Source organism: Poecilia formosa, unplaced genomic scaffold (genome assembly GCF_000485575.1).
Source record: "Poecilia formosa unplaced genomic scaffold, Poecilia_formosa-5.1.2 Scaffold449, whole genome shotgun sequence".
Lineage (NCBI taxonomy): Eukaryota > Metazoa > Chordata > Actinopteri > Cyprinodontiformes > Poeciliidae > Poecilia > Poecilia formosa.
The window spans coordinates 367,092-382,702 of record NW_006800388.1 but is presented as its reverse complement, the minus strand read 5'-3'; the positions used below and the strand labels follow the sequence as shown (position 1 = coordinate 382,702).

Here is a 15,611-nt window from a genome sequence, read left to right as displayed (position 1 = left end):
TATACTTCTATTTAATATACACTGCTCAAAAAAATAAAGGGAACACTCAAATAACACATCCTAGATCTGAATGAATGAAATATTCTCATTGAATACTTTGTTCTGTACAAAGTTGAATGTGCTGACAACAAAATCACACAAAAATCATCAATGGAAATCAAATTTATTAACCAATGGAGGCCTGGATTTGGAGCCACACACAAAATTAAAGTGAAATGTTCCCTTTATTTTTTTGGTCAGTATATTTATTAAAAGTGGATTTTGGTACAATTATATTTAAGTGTGTTTAAAGATATAATTTCAAAATTGGTACAAACATACTTTTAGTGTACTTCGTATATATTTATAGGTATTATACTTAATACTTTGTATACTTAAAATGTACTTTCACAAATGTATGTATGTTTGAAATAATACTAAAGTATACTTTTTTTTCATTAGGGCTACTCAGCAGTGGCCAGAACCTGGGTCTGTTACAACCCAGAACCAGGCCAGAACAGAAGAACATCTCCAGAGTCCGGGAAAACGGATCTTCACTGGAGAATTACCAGAACCATCAGAAACGTGATCCGAATCATTTGAGAAGAACCAGAGTCCAGATTTAAGAGTTTATGGACGAGACAGAAGCATACAGAGATTAAAGGAGGATCTGTGGTCAACGTTAAAACTTTATATTTATTCTGCTCAACATAAACCTGGAGGCTTTAAAAATCTGTTTTAAAATCCCTTACAGAACCTTAAAACCGAGTCATTTTAATCTGATCACATTTTTACATTAATTTCTTCTGTTTGACTTGCAGCTAACATTAGACTGGTTAAAATGGGAAGACTGGGAGGACTGGTTTGAGACAAAGCTGCATGATTCCTGGGGACAGTTTGTCTGCAGAAATGATAAAGCATCGTTCGCCGCTATCACAAAATATATATTCTCTATGTACAAGGAGGACCAGGCCGGATCCGGGCCCAGAACCGGTTCTTCTGGTTCCCAGGAGACGCTCTGAGATTCTTCAGTACAAAAGAAGGTCCGGCCACACACACACACACACACACACATACCAGTCTTTTTTACACAACAATGCAAAAAATATAGTTTTGACTCTTTTCCCTTGGAAAAGCTCAAAGTTTCCGGCTGTTTTCTGTACATGGAGCTGATGGAGGCTGCAGCACCGCAGCAGCGGTGCCGCAGGAGGCTGAAGGCGGGCCAGACGGGGTCAGAGGTTAAGGATGGGGACGTCAAAAAGGTCACAGAGGCCCTCGGTCTCGTCCAGGTTGTAGATGTAGTCGTGGTCGCTGGGCGGCGGCGACAGGCGGAGGAGAGGCGAGAACACTGAGGGGGAACGGCAGAACGGTTAAAGGAGCCAGAGGTCAGAGGTCAGCATCATCTAAAGGCAGAACACAGCGTCTCACGGTGAAGCGAAAACGTTTTTACATCCAGAATCCTGAAACGTTCTTTAGAAGGAAATGAAACCTGGAAAACGTTCAGGAGACGAACAGCCAATCAGAGTTCTGCTGCACGGGCCGGGTTGCCATGGCGACGCACCGTCTCAGAACCACCCGAAGGCGTCCGCACATCCGGGTTCTGGTTCTACTGCTGCAGGTTTCTGACTGGATCCTTCCTGGTGGTTCAGGGTCTGCAGGTCTGGACCGGTCCGTTCAGGGGAGCAGCGTCCAGAACACGCAGCCGGAACCGACCCGACCCGAACCAAAGGACCCCAGCTGTGTTCCCAGTGGGATGTTTCCCAGTATTCCCATGTGCCAGCAGCCGCTCCTGATCTTCTCCCAGCTGAATCTGTTTCTAATTGAACCTGAACAGAGGTCAAAGTTCATCTTGATGCAGAATATTATACATTTTTCTATTCGGATCAAATTTTTGTCTCCTGACGTTTGAAATTCTTCCAGTTTTCATTTTATTTTGAAAAACGTTTCCTGTTGGGTTCAGACTGCAAAATATTAAGCCACCAAACTGACACAACCGTTACCATGGCAACCTGCTACCGAAACGTCTGTTTTAATAATCATTTTCCTGTTGATGACGGAAAACACGACCTGATTTCTAGTTTCCGTTTCACGACTGAAAGTGTTTAGCTGGTGAGAAAGAACAAAGAGTTTGGTGGAGCGTCGGGACGTCAGGATACCTTCTGATGACATCAGGTCCTCCAGCAGGTCTCCAGGCATCATCTCTGGAGGCAGAAAACCAGCAGATGGTTATGAACATCAAACATTCAGTTTATCTGGCAGCAGAGCCGAACTCACCTTTAGTCGGGTCAAACATTTCAGAAAGCTCTTTGGGAAAATCCAAAACTGGAGAAACATCAGAGCTCAGGTCAGCCGCACATTTATCAGTGTTCATTATGAATAATTATCCCAGAGACTCACGCTCAGACGGATCTGACTTGACGGGCTGGAACCCGGCCGAGGAGGCAGAACCGTCCAGGGAGGCGGAGGACTGCAGCTGCTGCGGAACCGCTGCAGCACAGTCTGCTGCAGCGCTCGCATCTGAGGCCAAACACACAGAGGGAGAAATATGGAAAACACATAAAATCTAAAACATGTTTCTCAGTGGTGTTAGTTACACTGTAAGCCAGCGGTGTCCAAAGTGCGGCCCGGGGGCCATTTCTGGCCCCAACTTCAATTCAAGGAGACAAATGAGGCGATCCTGATGACGACTGAAGTTTTATTAAAAGCTCAACATTTCAAACGACAGACACAAAACAAAACATTCATCTTTTAATAGCCAGCCTGTATGCATTTTTAATATCATAATAACTGAATATATTTATTCAGTGACTTTTACTGTCAAGCAGTTTTAATTCACCCAAACCTGTATTTCATTATTTTATTAAAGCTGATGACCCAAATCCTGTTTCTGATGACAGTTCAAGTTTTGGTTACCTGCTGCGGCGGCGCCCGGCGTTGCTGCGGCGGCGCCCGGCGTTGCTGCGGCGGCGCCCGGCGTTGCTGCTGCTGGTTTTATGGCTGGATGCGGCTTGCAGAGCTGCAGGCGAGAGGAAATGTCATGTCATGCTGCTGCAGATGGATCAGATGTAACAGAAACATTTCCATCATTTTGTCTCTGAACCAGAAGCAGCTCGGAGTCCAACATGGCGCCACGTTTCCCCCGGCAGGATTCACCAGCAGATCCTCCACCAGGCATTTATTTTACTGGTTTATTCAATAAACCGTCACAATTATCAATACATTATTAAAATAATCATTTACAACAGCAAAGCTGAACAGGAAGCTAACAGCAGCGGCCCTTAGTGGAGCATCGACTGCAGCTTCTGACCCGGAGTGGTGCGGTTGGGATGTGATGCGTTCACTGACTCATCTCTTCATGGTTTAGATCCTCCGTCTGGATTCTGCTGCAGAATTTTGCCGCATGTCGGATAAAATGCGACATTCGGCCTGCAGCCTGAGAACGATCGGATTCCCCTGGAAGCCGAACCGATCGGGTTCATTTCTGCACAGGGTGCTGGGTCGGTCTGGGAGAGAGCTGTGGTTCTGGACCCAGAGAGGGGAAGACCGACCCGGATCGGTCCACTGAGGGACCATAAAGACTTTTTCTACTTTATTTCCTGTCTAGTGTGAGGTGAGGACCTTTGGGGCCTGGGGGGTCGTCTGGGTCGCCGTCGGCGCCGGCAGGTTGTGCAGGACATCATCAGGAGGCGGGACGGGCAGAACCACTGGAGCGGCACTGGACGGGTCCTTATTGACCAGGAGAACCTCGATGGGTCCAGAGGTACTCTTCAGACGGATCTGGTACTTTCTCTGTCCATTAAGGACCTGCACACACACACACACACACACACACGGTTACCCTGGCTCATGGAGCGACCCGGACTCAACCTGACCAGGTCGTAATCATAGCTACTTACAAGTTCTGGTACAGGAACCTCCAGCTGGGTCCCGATGGGGGCCCGGATGGCTAGCAGAGTGTCCCCTGCAGGGTCAAAGATCATGAGATACAGCCAGCAGGGACAATGAACCTAAATGTTCTCCAGACAGTTTTACCTTTAAACACTCCACAGAGGTCTTCGTGTTTCACGTAGGCCATCGTATGAGAGCGTTAAGGTCGGTCTGAGCAACAAGCAGATAATACGCCGACAGCTTTTATTGTGAAAGGCCTCCTGCTCAGAATGTTCAGATTTATTATTCATTCTAATCTGAGAAAGCAGAGAGGAATGAAGTCATCATCAGAACAGCTGGAGGCTGATGAACACAACGCTCTGCAGCAGAATCCAACAGCAGTACCACCAATCAACACAGAGGGCAGCACTGAGATACTGCAGTACCACCGATTAACACAGAGGGCAGCACTAAGACACTGCAGTACCACCAATCAACACAGAGGGCAGCACTGAGATACTGCAGTACCACCGATTAACACAGAAGGCAGCACTGAGACAGTTTTAGGGTACAGAACTAAAATTTAAACTAAAATGTAAAAACTCCGTCAGAAAAAAAGAAAAAACTCTAAATGTCGTTTTCAGACAGTTTATCAGCAAAACCAGCTGATTGGAGGTTTAGTTAAACTTAGTAGAAGCTCACATGAAGAAAATGATCAACAATAATCAAACTGACAAGGCTGTGAATTCTTATGTAAATGTGATCATTGGTTTTCTATTTTGAATAAATTAGCAAAAATCTCAAATTTTTCCCCACATTGTCATAATGGGGTATTTAATGTGTAGAATTGAATTTAATTCAGTCTGGAAATGAAACGTTGTGAAAACGTCCTGAGGTTGCTGGTTGAATTCCCCAGCAGAGAGTTTTACTTTCAGCCTGCCTGAACGTCACAGCTTTAATAAAAACACGTCAAGGAAATCCCCAACTATACAAATATTGAACTGATAATCCAGTAAAGGAAGCATCTCCATGGAGACAGCGCGATGCTAACGGCCAAAACCATTCAGGTAGTTTAACTCTGTTCTGACCCGGCAGCTCAAGAACAGAACCTGAACCTGAGGTCGGTTCCAGTGGTTCTGGTCGGGTCCAGAAGGATATGGGCTGTTGCCGGAGTCGTCGGTGACATTCTTGATGCTCTGCTGGACCCAGACCTTCTGCTGGTCCAGCTCGTTCTCCCGCAGCGCCAGATCGTCCAGCTCGGCCTTCAGCTCCATCAGCTTGTCTGCGATCTCCCTGGTGTTGCAGCCTGGTCCCACGCCCCTTAAATGCACCATCAGAGCGTGGTCATGCAGAGACACACAGAGATGTCAGCGTCAAACTTTACCATCTAATCCATTAATCTTATTAATAACGTTATATACTTCTGCTTTAACATTGTTTTCTTATTTGTCAGCGATAGTTCTGATCTAAGTTTTTATTGTTTATTACAGAATGAGTAGAAGAATAAATAATAATAATTGCATGAAATTATTGATGTGTTCACGGCACGGCTTTAATTCATTTTAATCTTGGTTTAACTTTTCCCTTGAAAAGCCATAAAAACATAAATTATGTTCCCTGCTGGCAGCCATCGACTGGTTGTTAATTGAAACATTTTATTCTTTTAAATGACTTGATGTAATATCATTGTTCAGTTCCAGGGGGCGCTGCAGATTCATTCAGAGGAGAAATGAGGGGAACTTACTTCCACTGGATGCTGTTCTTGGACTTCTTCTCGATCAGACCGATTCCCTCCAGGACGTTGGTGATGTCATAGATGCGTCGTTTCTGCCGAACGGCCAAAGTGTCTGCAGCCTGCGGAGAAAACGGGATGTAAAGGCAGCATCATGCTGGGGCTCCCACTTCCTTCCTTCACAGATGGAGACGACGAGCCTGTGCAGCTGCAGAGTTTCACATGTTTCTGTTCTGACTCGACCGGAACCAGCAGACCGACCCAATCGCTTCCTGAACCGGCACCCTGATATCAAACCAGGTCCATTTCAAACGTTATGATCCAGAGTCATGTTTCTCCTCCATCTTTCAGAAGCCAGAAGTGAAAGTTCTTTTCTGCTAATTCACAGTTTCATCATAAAGCATTCAGCAGAGGAGAAATTTCTGCTGATAGTGAGAGAACACTGCTGTGCACTGCCAGTCAGCTGGCTACATCTCTCCTTCACTTATAGGAAAAACAAACTCTGTGTTTTTAGGAAGATTTCTGGTGGTAAAAACAACAAAAAATGAAACGTCAGTCATGCTGTGAAAACTGAAGGAGCTCCACCCGTCCTTATCAAGGCAACGCAGGACGGGACAGAATAAAACAGAGACGTCTTCTGTCGTCCCACAGCTGGGACAGTCAGTGGACATTCAGGGGACAGTCAAGGGACACTCAGGGGACAGTCAGTGGACATTCAGGGGACAGTCAAGGGACACTCAGGGGACAGTCAGGGGACAGTCAGTGGACATTCAGGGGACAGTCAAGGGACATTCAGGGGACAGTCAAGGGACAGTCAGGGGACCAGGCCGTCTCATTTAATAAAATAATAAGTATTTAAAAACAATAATGTTTAGTTGGTGATTAATCTACATGTTTGTCTAGATCTGAGAGTGAAAATCAAACCAACAATAAATAAATATAATTTTATTCTAAATGCAGTGTTTCCAGTCCAAGGAGCCTCAGTCAAATTAGCATATTTCATTGGTATCAACTACAGGAAATATATTATTATAAAGATATTATTTTAAAAGAAAGGGAGAAAAAAGTCAAAAAGGAAGACAGAAATATCTATATGATATTTTGCAATTAATATTTAGTAAAAAATAAATAAATAAATAAATAAAAGGCACAACCTGATAAGAAACATTGATCTAAAATATTATTAATACTTTTAGTGTCATTCTGGTGTGTAAATTTAATGAAATTATTCCATTAAAAACTGATAACGCCTGGATGTGTTATTATATTGAAAATAAAGTTTCTTTATGTTGGAAAATTCAGGTGTCACAATGCAAAGGTCAGTGGGAACGTGAATGTTCACAAGACAGCTAGAAATATGCAAATAATAGTAACAGTAATAATAGTAATAATAAGAAGAGGCTGACCAGTAAGGGCACATTTACAGCATAAGAAAGATTAGTATGTAATTATTAAAAAATAGCAACTGATTCAAAGAAATGTGCTACAGAGTGGAATAATTTGGAAAGTAAAAGTTTGCAAGACGTACATAAATATATAAACAGCAGATTATTTCCATATAGATACAGCAGCAGACTTACAGAGTCTGCTGGAAAAAGTGAAGGTCATAAATTTTAATCTATATTTAAAAACGGTTCATTCAAAATGCTTCAGCCAAAGTTATTAAAGGGTCACAGGTTGCAGAACAGCGCAACAGTAATAATCAGTTCATTTTGCCGTTGTTCCCAGTGGACAGGTCTGCATCAAAATGAGAATTTATTTAGTAAGTGAGATTTAATCATGTATAAACAAACAACTAAAACTGTATTTTTCCTGGCAGTCATAGCTTCACATCAGCCTGCAGACTGCATAGGAACAGGAAGAAGGTCTCTGACCAACAGCTAAATGTTACTTAAAGGTTAAAAAGTGAGTATTTTGTTCTTAAACCCCACAGCCTGAGAAACGGCTACCTGCTTCATCCCGCAGTCTCATCAGCACCAACCAGAGCTGTCTAACTCTCTGAGTTTCTATGCTGTTGAGTAATTAGTGAAGAATAACGACTGAAGACGTGTCCTCCAGAGACAAAGCCTTCATCCCTGAGGAAGAGGAAGATTGCTGCTACAGCTTTGGCTGAGGAGACAAAAGCTGACCCACTTTCCACACTTTGAATCTGCAGGGGGCAGAGCCTGACAAGTTACCCGGTGTTTTCAAACTTCACTCCGGGCTAACACCGCGATTCCGGCACGGAAAGCTCCGACAGCCCCGCGGAACCGCGCCGATTTTGCTCAAACGAGAGAAAAAAAATAACCGCAGCTAAAGTTGAAAGCTATGAGCTAAAGTGTATAATTCATTGAAAGCAGCCTGCAGCTAGCTGGAGCTAATGCTAAGGTTGTGACATGTGCTAGCTGACAAAGACCCACCGCCTTCAGGTCCAGGACCCCGTCCTTCGCCTCCTGCAGCAGGGTCACAAACTTGGTGGTGAGCAGGCCCAGGCTCTTCTCGTGCCGGCTCGGTGTCTGCGGCTGAAGCGAGTCCCCGGGAGTCCCCGGGTCGCCTCGGCTACAGGCCGACTCCAGCTCCATCATCGCTGGGTACTAGCTCCGCCGTTCTTCCCCGACAAAATTCAGCCAGCGAGCCCAGGAGCGGCACGCCGGACGACCGCAGTGAGACAAGCAGAACCCCCGACCGTGTAGCGGTGTTTGTTGGGTCAGTATGGCCCGGATCTCCGCAGATTACTCAGTCAAACCGAGCCGAACAAGCTGCGGACTGTAATTCAATGAGCAGTCGGTAGAGAGCCGTTGGCCACGCGAGGAATGACGGGACGGTTCAACCCGCTGGGGACCGACTGCCAATACTTCCACCGAGCTAAAAGCGTGGAGCTAAACAACCGGAAATTCAGGAAGGAATATAAAACGCTTCACTAAAAAATATGTTTTTATGACATAAAATACCCATAAAACTGAACAGTTTTGAATATTTGTTTTTTTATGAGTGAAAATAATGCATTATTCGTCCTGATAGAGTTTTAGAGTTTACCGCGAACCCTTAATCACAAACTCGAAGAAACTCCAGTTGGAACGCACAACGTATTAAAAAACACGCATGCGCATATGTGTAAAGTTATGTCAGACTGGCAGCGCTATTTATAGAATATGAAACTAGCATTTTTATGGTAACAAAAACATTTTCTTCCTTCCAGACACTAAATGTGACAATTGAAGAAATAACCCCTGAAAATACATAATACTCTCTCCCGTGAAGGAAAATGGGAGTTTTTATTATTTTATCTGAAATGTCCTCTCTTTTAATTTAAAATTACCCCTAGAAGTATATTTATGTTTCTGAATGAGCACTTAAGGAAAACATAAGAGGATAAATATTAGTCGCTGGTCTTTAAAACCAGGGGCATATCATGTCAAAACTTGTATGAATTAAGGAATTAATAGCAAAGAAAATCTGACGCATTCAGAAAAGTTTGAATACCGTGGAGTTGATGAGATAATAAAACATGTTATACTGTCAAAATTACTAGGAAGAAAGACAACAGCTGATCCAACAGTTAAATAAAATTAAAGTAAAACTAGATTTGATTTATCTGTTAAATATAACTCAAAAAGAAATAGTTGTCAGATAATATTTTATCTCAAATTAACAGTTTTATAACGGAATATAATCCTTCAGTGAAGTCCCGGTCCACACTCCGTACCAGTAGGTGGCGCTATTGTACAAATTCGCTGTAAACCGAAATAAACAACGAAGAAGTAAAAGAACAATGGTGAACCGGTCAGCTGATCTGATCCAACAGCAGAATTGACGTCGCTGTTCATTTATTCTCAGGTAAACTTCAGGAATGTTGTGATTTTGTATCTGAATCTGAACCTCAGGAGCTTCACGGAGACGCTGGCGGGCGCCGCCATGTTGCTTCAGCTGTTTCTGAACCCTGAAGCCTCTTCTCTGTCTCCAGCTCCGGACACCATGAAGACAAGCAGAAGCAAAGCGAGCGGAACCGCTGACAGGGAGTTCGTGTTCGAGTTCAAGGCCGGGAAAAACATCTGCGTGCTCAGAGTTCCGCTGCAGCTTCCGGTCCAGCTGAACATCAGGGATCTGCACGGGAGGCTCATGCTGCTGCACAAAATCCCCTGCTACATAGAAGATGGTGAGGCTGCAGCTCTGAGCTTATGAAAACGGTTCATAACGCAGTTTCAGTCGGCCCAATGTTGGAGCCGATAGCCGCGGAGGAAGCGGACTGTTTTCAGGCTGCATCCGGGTGCGCTAAGTTTATCTCTCCCTCTGCTGTCTGGCTGAGGACAGAAGTCTGAGTTTCAGTCCTTCACCTCCCAGAAAACTCTCCTAGGAGTGGCCAGACACTACAGGAAAAATATAAATATCTAGACCCACACAGTGAATAAGAATGTCTGCAGTATTATTGAACCACTACGTGAAACACATTAGAGCTGCAGCGATAAACCGTCCCGATTTATTGGCAAGCCGATCGGTGATCAGCCGATCTCATCCAGAGATCTTCTCTTCCTCAGCAGACATCAGCCTCTGTCCTCTGTTGCTTTGGGAGGTTTGGCGGTTAGCCCCGCCCTCCAGACTGTCTCCATCTCAGCCACTTTCTAGGATTATTCAGCAACACTTCAGACAAAATAACTCAGTATCGACCAAAATCAGAATCGGCAGGTCGGACATTTTAAAGATCGGAGAACGGCCAGAAAACTGCACTCAGTTTGAAAGTCTCTATTTCTGCTGATTGTGATGATTTTTCCAGTTGCAGGTAATGAAAACATGACCTTTAACCTGAAATGCTCCATCAGTGTGACTGAGCTCTGTGTGTCTGTGCAGAGCTGAAAGCCGCCCTCTCCGCCTTCATGGAGGAGCAGAGCGGCCTGGACTTCGACCGGGAGGCGGAGCTGGCCCTGCAGCGCCTCGCCTGCGGCGCCGTGGACGTCAACCAGCTGACTAGTGCGTGGGCCGCATCCTACACTCAGGTACAAACACCTGCAGCCGCTGCTGCTGCGTGAACGGCTCTGACTACTGCAGCTCTGGGGCCTCACGTTTAAAACTAAAAGCTGCTGTGTGCACGCAGGTACCGCCACCTTTCCTTTATAAATCCTAATTTGCAGGAAACAGAGCAGCCGCTGCTCCGCCTGTCGCCTCCATAAATACATTTTAATCTAAATTAGTATAAATACCCAGAAGTCTGCCGCCAGGTGAAGCAGTAACCATGGCAACGGCCTTGCTTGTACCAGTATAAGTATTTATAAGTATCTGTAAGACAAGCCAGGTTTCAGTGGATTTATGTGAGTTTTGACGCTTTGTAGTTTATTATTGTTCACAGAAAAGAAAAAGTTTGTGTAGCTGCCGCACATTTTCACGGCAGAGAAAAAGTGTGCGTATGTTTACGCAAAGTTAATTTTTATGCACGCTGATTTGTGTGTAAAATATGGCGCTGCACATTTTTTGTATGTACGCCGCTTTAGACATGAGGCCCCTGGACTTTGATTGTTCTCTGCACACTAACGTCGCAATGAACCAGCAATCAGAGCTGCTCAGACTTTCTCTGAGTTCCTCTCCTGTCTTCAGGGTCCAGTTCAAACATTCACACTGAACTTGCAGTCACACAGCTGGGTTCCGACCCGGTATCCGGCAACATTTAGAAATCCCTCTCAAACTGTTGATAATCACGTGTCTATGTGGAAAATGCCAGATTTCTTCAAAGATTAATAATGATTATTATTTTTCTGATCCAGGAGAACTTTATGTTCATGAAAAGTAAAATAGCTGATGGGAGTATTACCTCAAAAAAAGTTATTTAAATGTCTTTGAATCCTAATCTGTTAAAAATGAGTCACGGTTTTCGGATTGATGTGGTTGTGATTCCCCAACCCTCCAGCAGGGGTCACTGTTTGTGTTCCTCAGACCAGCCTGGAGCACGCTCGGCCTGAAGAGCCCAGCTGGGACGAAGACTTCGCCGACGTTTACCACGAGCTGATCCACTCGCCCGCGTCCGACACGCTGCTGAACCTGGAGCACAGCTACTTCGTCAGTGTGTCGGAGCTGATCAGCGAGCGAGACGTGGAGCTCAGCAAGCTGCAGGAGAGGTAGCGCCGTCACCGAGCAAGTCCACGGTCCACTGTTCTTTTTAATGTGACCAACAGTCACATTAAAAACTCACATCCTGCTGATTTTTCATTCAGTCATTTTTACCGTTTTTATGCAATATTACAAATGTATTAAAAGATGCAAATAATTAAATTCTTTTTAAAATAAAAAAGTCAATAGCAGCATTCCTTCAGTGAATGTTGGATCATTTGCAGCAAAGCAAACATCAACAGTTTCCTCTTCTAAACCTTTCTTTGGACACATTTTGAATCTGAATCCAACTTCATCAACTTCTCTTCTGTAAAATTCTCCAATCAATCAGCATCTGGTTATTAATGATCATCAGATTTAGTGTAAATTAATTCAACTGTTTCTTCTTAGTTTCATTATTTCCATGTTTTTGTTCCGTGGTCTGAGAAATTCACCATTTTGCTGATAAAAATAAAATCTTCAAGGTTTTCCTTCCAACTGGCAGCAATTGGTTTCCTCCTGAGGCGATGCTGCCAGTCTGACTGCTCCGTCTGTCCTCCGTCTGTCCTCCGTCTGTCCTCCGTTTCCAGGCAGGCAGCAGAGATGGACAAAGTGATGCATGAGCTGGGAAACACGCTGAGCGACCATGATGTCAACGCCGTGGCTTCACAACACTTTGATGCTCAGCAGGTAAACGGCAGCAGAGACACGTCGTCCTGAGGACACGTCCACTCTGAGGAGACATCCTGCCCTCTCTCTCTCCAGGTGCTGGAGAACAGGTGGGCGAGCGAGCTGAAGCAGGTGACGGCCATCCAGAAGCAGGAGTACCAGGACTGGGTTATCAAGCTGCACCAGGATCTGCAGAAATCCAACAACAGCAGCCAAATCAAGTGAGTCTGTCGACACCAGCGTTTGGTTCCGCTTCGCCGTCGGGTTGCTCTCTGGTGAAATAAGCTGAGGCCTGCAGCGGGACAGGACGAAATGTGAGAGAACGTTTCTCCTCCATCTGGATCCTGATCCTGCTGTAAAACCCGGCTGGTTCTGAGCAGATGGGCGAGCGACGGTGAAGCTGGATTTGCTCTGATTGGTGTTTTGCAGCGAGGAGATCAAGGTGCAGCCGGGCCGGCTGGCGGAGGCTGCAGACGGCGGCTGCAGGCCGTTTGAGGAGCAGCCGCTGCTGGAGGAGAGCTTCACCATCCACCTAGGTGCCTCTGCTCCTCCTGCAGCCTGATGGTGACCCTGCAGGTGGAAAGCATGGCGGCACCTCAAGCTGTTCTCTATTCACGCAGGAGCGCAGCTCAAGACGATGCACAACCTGCGGCTGGTCCGCACCGACGTGTTGGACTTCTGCAAACACCGGCGCCACAGCAGCAGCGGCGCCAAGCTGCGGCGCCTGCAGACGGCGCTATCACTCTACTCATCCTCGCTCTGCGGCTTGGTGCTGCTGGTGGACAACCGGGTCAACTCCTACAGCGGCATCAAGAGAGGTCAGCCATCTTACCTACGTTACTGTGTAACACTGGGCAAAAGTCTTAAATCAGCCTCTGCTCTCATCATCTCACCTCCTGCCATGATTTCTCCCACAAGCTGAACATCTTGTACTTTTTAGAACCTGTTGGATCATTTTACAGGAAGGTTTTTATTAATTAGTGAAACTAGAAATCATGCAGCGATTTAAAAAGTGAAGGAATGAAGTGGCATTGATTCAGCTGAAAGAATTCATGTGAAATGAAATATTTAGAGACTTTGTTACATGATTTGTTCTCATTTCTTTAACCGAATCATTTAAACCAGTGGTGCCCAAAGTGGGTCCTGGAGGCCCGGCATCCTGCAGGTTTTATTCTCTCCCTGGTGGTAACGACCTGTTCAGCTTGTCAATGTTCTTCTTAGGCCTCTAATGAGCCATCATTTGATCCAGGTGTGTTAAGCGAGGGAGAGAACGGAAACATGCAGGATGCCGGGCCTCCAGGACCCACTTTGGACACCCCTGGTTTAAAGTATGACCTGGAGAGGGCTAACAAATAGAAAGAAGCTAAATGTGGTTTAATTCATTTCTTCTTTTTGTAAAGATTAACGCTGTTCCTGCAAAACAAATGCCCAGCAGGGGGCTCCCGTCCTGCAGCTCTTGGTCTGGTTTCTGAAGGAAACTGAAACCGCCGTCACCAAGATCCTGGTCTATAAAACAAACTGGATGGGAGGACCTGCGGTCCTTATGTGACCTCTGACCTCCGACCCAGACGTGCTCTGGTTCTGGAGACAGAGGAAGCCGGTGATGCAGACGGTGGAGAATCTACCATCAGACTGTTTCACACCTGCCAGACGGCTAGACCCACTGCAAGCAGCATTCATCTGCTGCTGCAACACACCTGCTGCAGCAGCAGTGATGCATCCAGAAGCTGCAGGGCGGTGGAGACTGACTGCCAGCTTGATGGTCAGCAGCTGCTGATTAAACTTTTTGTTTCTCTGCCTTGTTTTGATAATAAACTGAAGTTGATGAATGAAAGCAGCTGATGAGCTCCATAGCTGCTCTTCCTGCTGCTGCAGCTCTGGTTCGGCTGCATGCGACGCAGCAGCGGCTCACAGTTGAGTTCAGGCTTTTTCTCTGCTGACTTCCAGACTTTGCCACAGTGGCGAAGGAATGCACCGACTTCCACTTCCTGAGCCTGGAGCAGCAGCTGGAGGAGGTGCAGCAGGCGGTGCTGTATGCACGGGTGCAGCGCTGCAGCAAGCAGAAGCAGCCGGCAGGTTAGTCTCCCTGATCACACAGCGGCGCTCTGGTGAAGTACACCACCAACTCTGCTTAGTTTAAACCAGTGGTCCCCAAACTACGGCCCGCCGGTCGGATCCGGCTCGCCTCTACATTTGGTCACCAGAGAGCATTCAGATTTTTTTTCATATACATATAAGTCGCTACTTTATTCCTAAGCTTTGAACCATGCGTCTTATAGCCCAGTGCGGCTTATATGTGGATTTTTCTTAAACCACCAGGGGGCTCTTTAGCAGGAAGTGAATCACTGGAAGTCAAAATTGGAAATAAAAGAAGAAAGCGCCCATTAAAACAAATTAGATTTTAATAGGAAATTGAATTTTGAGAATGTTGTTGATCAGTTAAATAGCATTGAGGGGAAAAAGAAGATTTTTCGTTTTTTTTAAATAATACTGGGATCATTATGAGAATTTGAGGTATAGATATTAGGATCCAGTAGATGGCAGTAGTGCAACAATAATGGATGCAAGCTGCCGATGAAATCTGAAGAAGAAGAAAGCGGCCATTTTCATTTAGCTCTTGCTAGTAGCAACATCAGCACTTTTACTGTCACAGTTACTGTTTGGAAACTACCGTAATCAGTTCAGTTAAATCTAAACTTGGTAACTTTTTCTTTTTCAACCGTAATAAATGATATTCAGTTGACCTGTAATGACTCAGATGGTGGCTGTCCGCCCCTCTGCTGCATCGCTGTGGAAAACCTGGAGATATCTGCGGCTTATAGTCTGGAAAGTACGGTTTTTATTTCATTGATAGTGTTATTATTTATTTCCTGACTTTTGTTTTGTGAAGAACCCAGAGAGGGTTATTTGATTGTGCTTTCTGGAAAACAATACATTTTTACATCTAGGCTCCTGCAATCGGCCCCCAGCAGAGAAGGGAAAAGTTATGTGGCCCTCACAGGAAGAGGTTTGGGGACCCCTGGTCTAAACTGTGTTCTAACTGAGCTGCTTACATTTTTATTTAAAGAATTACATTTTTAAAACTAGAAAATTCCACAGAAATTTTAAGGGGCCTGCCACCTGTGCCCATCCCTTTAAACACAGCGTTTCAAATTTGTCATGAAAAATAAATATAAGCAGGTCTGACATACTTAACCCAACACCAGCACAAAGTAGCTGTTAATATTGTCAGGTATTTTATGATATATGAGTCAGACCGAGGACTATAAGCTTAGCACATGTGGTTCTCACTCATGGTCCAAAATAAAAA

General features: G+C 45.2%; 2 protein-coding genes across 4 annotated transcripts in view; one reads left to right on the top strand and one right to left on the bottom strand.

Annotated features, from left to right (window-relative positions):
* Positions 1 to 596: 596 nt before the first annotated feature.
* e2f4 (E2F transcription factor 4) lies at positions 597 to 8,610 on the bottom strand. 2 transcript variants are annotated; one of them, XM_016663851.1, is made up of 12 exons: positions 7,978 to 8,609; positions 5,591 to 5,700; positions 5,005 to 5,166; positions 4,012 to 4,055; positions 3,876 to 3,940; positions 3,598 to 3,783; positions 2,966 to 2,995; positions 2,893 to 2,926; positions 2,377 to 2,496; positions 2,254 to 2,301; positions 2,136 to 2,180; positions 597 to 1,327 (listed from the first exon to the last, which is right to left on the bottom strand). In XM_016663851.1, exons 1-12 carry the CDS (start codon positions 8,140 to 8,142, stop codon positions 1,212 to 1,214), a joined length of 1,125 nt encoding a protein of 374 aa, XP_016519337.1. In that variant the 5' UTR covers positions 8,143 to 8,609; the 3' UTR covers positions 597 to 1,211. The 2 variants fall into 2 exon arrangements, with proteins under 2 accessions (XP_016519337.1, XP_007577716.1); XM_007577654.2 differs by having other exon boundaries at positions 2,893 to 2,995; positions 7,978 to 8,610.
* A 604-nt stretch (positions 8,611 to 9,214) lies between these two features.
* Positions 9,215 to 15,611, top strand: part of ferry3 (FERRY endosomal RAB5 effector complex subunit 3) — a 16,899-nt gene continuing 10,502 nt past the window's right edge. Inside the window, exons 1-9 of one of the 2 annotated variants that reach the window (XM_016663850.1) lie at positions 9,215 to 9,381; positions 9,519 to 9,713; positions 10,403 to 10,548; positions 11,480 to 11,661; positions 12,223 to 12,322; positions 12,398 to 12,522; positions 12,731 to 12,837; positions 12,922 to 13,119; positions 14,249 to 14,377. In XM_016663850.1, coding sequence (XP_016519336.1) covers positions 9,533 to 9,713; positions 10,403 to 10,548; positions 11,480 to 11,661; positions 12,223 to 12,322; positions 12,398 to 12,522; positions 12,731 to 12,837; positions 12,922 to 13,119; positions 14,249 to 14,377 — 1,168 coding nt within the window. In that variant the 5' untranslated portion in view covers positions 9,215 to 9,381; positions 9,519 to 9,532. Of the gene's footprint in view, positions 9,395 to 9,518; positions 9,714 to 10,402; positions 10,549 to 11,479; positions 11,662 to 12,222; positions 12,323 to 12,397; positions 12,523 to 12,730; positions 12,838 to 12,921; positions 13,120 to 14,248; positions 14,378 to 15,611 lie in introns of both variants that reach the window. The other variant, XM_007577651.2, reaches the window with a different exon arrangement.